Below are 6236 nucleotides of genomic sequence, written 5' to 3' on the forward strand. Positions count from 1 at the left end.
CTCATCATCATCATATTGTGAGTAAGTGCCGTTGGTTTCAGTAGTTGGCGGCGTGTTTAGTCCCATGGCGATTTCATTTTCTTTCACCACTTCAATCTCCATCTCTAACAATGTCGTGTGTTGAATTCTATCAACTATATCCAAATAATCTTTCAAACAGATGCAACACTTCACGGACTACGGGCTTGATCTTGTCCAACGTATGCGAATGATCCTGCCACTAAGAGAAAAAAAAAACAGAATTCGAAGCTACGATACTAGCTTGGATTGTTAGTATATCACGTGCGATGCACACCAAAACCGGGAATTGAGGTTTTTTTGTTTCCAAAAATTTAATAAGTCAATTTTTTTTCAAAATCTTCGATATCATTTGCAGGGCATGCGGCCATAAAGTTTAGTATGCGCATACATATTTATTCACCCAAATTGTTATCAACTCGGCATCATACAACCATATTTGACCTTGAGTGTAAAGTATTGGTTGGCTTGAACCCCCCCCCCCTCCGATCTCAACCCCGGGCATGTTTTTTTGGTGTGCTTTCTTAAGGTAGAATTTTCTTCCGCCGTAAGAAGAGTTTGACACATTTTGCATTGTGCCTTTTTTTTCCCGTTCGTGAGGATCACCAAGTTGTAGTGATTTCAAATCTCGGACTTTCGTCCGTGTTCGGCGAGAACTTGGGCAACTTGTTCGTTTGATGCATCATGTTATTCACCGACCATTTCGTAAGACAATGAGAAAAGAAATGCGAATTGTGAAGTGGAAACGAGAAATGAATACGAGTCGAATTCACAAAATTTAACGAGAAACCGAGAATTGTAAATGTTTTTTTGCGTCTTTTGCGAATTGAGAACTTGGTATGTAAATCTCTCAACCTTGTTACATATTTATAGTGTTTAGAGGCCAAAAAAATACAAAAAAGGGGTCAGAATGGCTAGTTAACGGCTATATTAAAAAACGGTCAAATTTTTTGAATACTTTTGGTCGGGCCGAGCCGGTCCATAACCGGTCCCGGTCCCACAAATCCGACAAAAACCATAACCGACGGTCCCATAACCGGTTCTGACCGGGCCGGGCTGGTCCCGGTAGCGGTCCTCCAACGGTCCCGGGTCGGGCTCGGTTTGGCCATCACCGATATTAAACAATTAAATATTTCTGGGCCTATGATTCTTCCATCGTTTCATTAAGCTCATTAGAAGTCCAAGAACAATATCAGGCCCAGTTTAAAATAACAGCCCAAATCCGTTCAGTATGGTAATCACTCTGGCTGGCCATTGGGTCTAAAGAGAGGATCAGCCCAATATACACCCATTTGTGTCAAGAAATATTATTTTATTTGCATATGTCCTGAGATTTGTAATATCACAAAATAACAATTAAATTTCGTAGTCAAAATATTGTGAACATAAATAAATCTTCACAATAAAAACATTGTAAACGTATAGTATAGCATCACAGTATTTTGTTGTGAATGTTCAAATATAATTTCATCCACGAAGCAATCTAATTTCACATGATCAAATCTATATTATGAGGATTTTTTAAGATGTTAATGGTACCAAATAAATATAAATAAAATGGAGTACTTGAATTATTTATAAAAGATCTTGCAAGATTTTCTGTTTAATGCATGATTAATTACGGTATACGTGGGACCCAACGCGATCATCCTGGATGCCACGTCGTCAGATTCTACATTCAATTATTCTGCCACTTGTTCCATCAACAACACTTGCATCGTTGGCATCCAGGTCATAGTTTCCAACATAAAATCTTAATTATATTCTATTTTTCATCCTTATTTCATGCCACAAAATGTGTGTTTTTTCAATGCTACATTCTTTTGAGAATTTTCTACGCTATCATGTATTATATTATATGGTATTTTATATATATATATATATTTGTTTTATATGTACTCAGTTCATAATGTGAACCTATTTGATATATTTTTAAAACAAAATTATACGTTAAAAAGTTTTACTTTGTAAACAAATAAAACATAACTCAAACAAATATATGTGATCAATACATTAAGTACTATGTTTAGGTGGAAAAAATTCATGTAAAACAACAAATTAAAGAAAAAACTTCTCACAAATTTTTATAGAATTTAAAGTTTTTAAATGATACCCCTTTGCAAGACGATCTTCTATTTATTGAAAACAGAAAATAAACGTTACAATAAAGACATAAAAATATATGCTTTTGTATTTTAAAACTATATTTTAATACAATTATTATATTAACAATCAATATAAAAATACAGTTAATAAAAAACCAAATCCATCTTACGGTAATTACCAACGTGCGATTTTTAGTGTTATTTTAATCAGGTTTAACTTAATTATTATTGGTTTTTTTTTATAATATCATCTAATAAAAATATATATACTAATTTCTTTATCAACCCTATTATTGAATTTAATTTTAATATATGTTTTTCAACAGAAAATAAAATCATTGGTAGTCTATTTGTGACATAAAGGATACTGAAAATTAATGAAATGTTTCTATATAAGAAAGATGTATTTATGTTATGCCATACATCGTTTTCCATCCATTTACATTTTTTTATTAATCTGGATATCCAACCCGCTATGCAAGCTGACTAATCACAGGACGATTGTCTGTTTTGCAGATAGTCCGGAGTCACCGCATTTGAACCTCCGTGGCCACAAGGAGATTTTTATTTCTCATTGAATTTGAGAATCTATGATCTTCTTGTACTTTTGACCTTTAGAGTCAAACTCAAACCAATCAGGCACCACCCTTGTGGTTATCCATTTACATTTTAAAATCAGATAAACGAAAATGTAAAAGGGGTTTATTAATTATTATTATTATTTTTATTATAAACTCAGCTTTTATAATTGTTAAAATGTATTTTTATATTTATTTTCAGCTTCTAATCATTTCCATATATGGAAACCTTTTGGAGAGGGTGTGGAATGTCTTTGTAGTCCCTGTTAACGTTCAACCACATTTTGGAAATTCTAAATTGGGTAACCCCATCTTCGTTGTTTAGGTAGTGTTTGGTACGCAGACTCGATGGGACAGGACGAGACGGTACGGGATAGGACTAATTGTCTGTTCTATGTTTGGTACGACTAGGACAGGATAGGACAAAACTATTAAAAATGACTATATTACCCCTAAATGTTGTTCAATGTTATTTTATATCATATAATGATTGTAAAATGACAATAAATCAATCAAAATATTGTCATTTTAAATTTAGTCCCATGTTGTTCCACCTTTTTTGGTGGAACAAAAAATATCAAGATTTGTCCCACTAAAATTAAAAATAGTCTCACCTTGTCCCATGTTTTTTGTTGTCCATAGCATGCCAAACATGAGATTATTTTTTTTTGTCCCGTCCTATCCCATGTAGTCTGCATACTAAACGCACCCTTAGAGTGGTACAATTTACAATTTGTATTGTTATTATTTGATCTAAAGAAATCGAGCCGATCTAGTATTCTCTTTTGGTAACCATCTTTGTCACAGTCAAAACGCTTAAATCTCATGGAACTTCATGACTTTCTGTTAATTTTAGTTACTAGGGTTATGGAGGTCACGAGCTCTTTGATCACTCGGTTTTGTCTCCTTTTTTCTCTTCTAGGTTTGGTTTTGTCTATCTTGCTTGATTTCGACTACATCTTCCAGAATCTAAGGGGCCGTTTACCAAACACTTACCGAGTAAGCAATTACTGGTAAAATTTGACATTATCATTTACTTACCGGGTAAAATTTTAGCCCAACAAAACGGTATCGTATGCAACAATTTACCCGGTAAGTGCTTACCGTGATAAGAGTCGTCATCTTCATTTGCTGGGTAAGACTTTTGGCCATTGTCTCGTTCTTAACGGGTAAAATTCTTGGTCTTTACCATATTCATCCGGTAAAATAACGTGACCTGATGTTCACTTACCCGAATAACCATTTGGTAAATAGCCTCTAAGTTTAAAGTTTCGTATTTTAATGTATTTTTCCTTTATGATCTAACAAATTTTGTTTGTCTTATAAAAAAAATGTAAAAAAAATGTAAAAAAAATATATTTTTTTTGTGCATTTTAATTTTGATATGGTGGTTACCGTGGTAAGTCGAATTAAATCATTAAAAACCAACCCCTTTTATATATAAACTGTAAAGTGATCATACACATACATATAACAGAGTTATGTAACCACCATAAACGACATCGTAAAAGCTCGTCCAACTACCAACAGTAACTGAAATAACTATCCTGAAAACGGCAACCACCACCGACGACGACCACCAATGACCGGCGAGGCGGCTAAATAATCAATATTATAATTAACAAGCTTTAAGAGGCTTTCCACACAGACAATCGTTGTAAGTAAACGACGATGCTTCGAGGTGTTCCAACCACGAGGCCGCCGGAATCTTACCACAGAGGTGGTTATGGCTCAGATCAAGGTGGCCAATAAACGACGCCGAAGATATGGACTTAGGAATCGCTCCTTTCAACTTATTATACGATAAATCCAGCATCATGAAGTAGGATCTAGGCCCGAAGAAGTCCGGTATGCTGCCTTCGATCGCGTTTCTGCTGAGGTTTAAGATGCTAATTCGGGAGCTCAGTAACGTAGCCGGTAGCTTGCCGGAAATCATGTTTGCATCCAGGTTCAGTGTCCCTAGCACCGACATTTTTCCAAGTGATTCAGGAATCGGTCCGGAGAGACGATTCAACGAGAGATCTAGATCTGAGAGACGATATATGTAAGAAATTGTTTCCGGTATAGGTCCATAAATTCTGTTACCGCTCAGCAAAGCACGACTCAGCATCCGAAGCTTCCCGATGTTTCGTGGAATTGTTCCCGAAATCATGTTGTTTCTGAGATCCAAATGCTTCAAAGAGGACAGATCCGCCAGCGACCTCGGAATTCGACCGATGATTTTGTTATCAGCAACGTTGAGGACCATCAGGTGACTAAGCTTGCCGATATCGTAAGGAATTTCGCCGGATATTTGATTGCCAATGAGATCGAGAATGCGGAGGAACGGCAAGGAGGAGATACAGGGAGGTATAACACCGGAAATCCCCTTCCAATCTGCTATAATTACAGTTGATAACCGTTCCAGCTTGCAAATTGCCGGAGAAATGGAACCGGTCATGTAACCAGTCCGGCGAGCCTTCTGGAAAATCGGATCTTCAGACTCTCCACGGAGATTTATGTCGGCAACGCGTTTAGTAGATGGATCGCAAGTAACACCGTACCATTTATTACAACAATCGTAACCTGTCCATGAGTTAAAGATGCCCAAATATGGCTCATGAAGGGCAGCTTTGAAGGCCAGCAACGCCGCCCTGTCTGCCGGCGGACAGGCATTCACCGTCACATGGCCGGAGACCAATAACAAGGAAGCTGCAAGCAAGCACAGAAAGGTAGACATTTATTTTGAGTCTGACACGCTACATCTATGGCTCTGTGTGTATATATGCATGTGTTTGGCGTGTGTGTGTGTGAGAGAGTGAGAAGACAAGGTACGTGCATGTGGGGTGGAGTTTACAGGGGTTGAAGTGGATTTCTTATCACCAAAATATAGAAAATTAAAGAAAAAGACAAACCCAATTTTTCTGGCAAATCATTAAATAAGAATAATATCACATTAACTTTGTATTTTTCCTTTTTAAATTAAGTCATTATACACAATAAATCAATACAAATACGGATTAATTCTTATTTAATATTGATTAATGGATCGTTTACCAAATGCTTATCTGAGTAAGTCTTTACGGGCAAAATTCAACACTATCACTTATTTACTAAATAAAATTTTGGTTCACTAAAACGGTATTGTATGTAATAATTTACTCGGTAAATGTTAACCATGATAAGAGTGGCCGTCCTCACTTACCGGGTAAGACTCTCGGTTTTTGCCTTCGCTCTTACCGAGTAAGATTATTGGTTTCTGTCATATGCATCCGGTAAGGTAATATGACTTTGTAAGCATTTATTCAGTTAAGTATTTGAGAAATAGCTCCTAACTTTTATTTCTTTTTCTTTTCCTTCATAATAATTTAGAACATGTTGAGGGGAGGTTTGTGTCATCTAGATTGGATCGCCAAGTACTATATTCCTGTTATAGGTATTATTAGTTCATTTTTGTTTGTGGTCGGAAGAATGTCATATTGCTTTCATCCTTCCCTCCTTTTTCATCTATATTCCTTTTGTTTTATATATATATATATATATATATATATATATA

The 6236-nt window shown here is 35.8% G+C and overlaps 1 protein-coding gene across 1 annotated transcript; it reads right to left on the reverse strand.

The window, feature by feature from the left end:
* Positions 1-4114: 4114 nt before the first annotated feature.
* On the reverse strand, positions 4115-5427 carry LOC112521262 (DNA damage-repair/toleration protein DRT100-like). Its single transcript, XM_025130020.1, has one exon. It carries the CDS (start codon positions 5418-5420, stop codon positions 4320-4322), a length of 1101 nt encoding a protein of 366 aa, XP_024985788.1. The 5' UTR covers positions 5421-5427; the 3' UTR covers positions 4115-4319.
* Between the last annotated feature and the right edge of the window lie 809 nt (positions 5428-6236).

Source organism: Cynara cardunculus (assembly GCF_001531365.2).
Source record: "Cynara cardunculus var. scolymus isolate 2C chromosome LG 11, CcrdV1, whole genome shotgun sequence".
Taxonomy (NCBI): domain Eukaryota; kingdom Viridiplantae; phylum Streptophyta; class Magnoliopsida; order Asterales; family Asteraceae; genus Cynara; species Cynara cardunculus.

Coding starts and splice junctions, on each gene's coding strand:
- LOC112521262 (XM_025130020.1), bottom strand. CDS start 5,420: ATGTCTACCTTTCTGTGCTTGCTTGCAGCTTCCTTGTTATTGGTCTCC.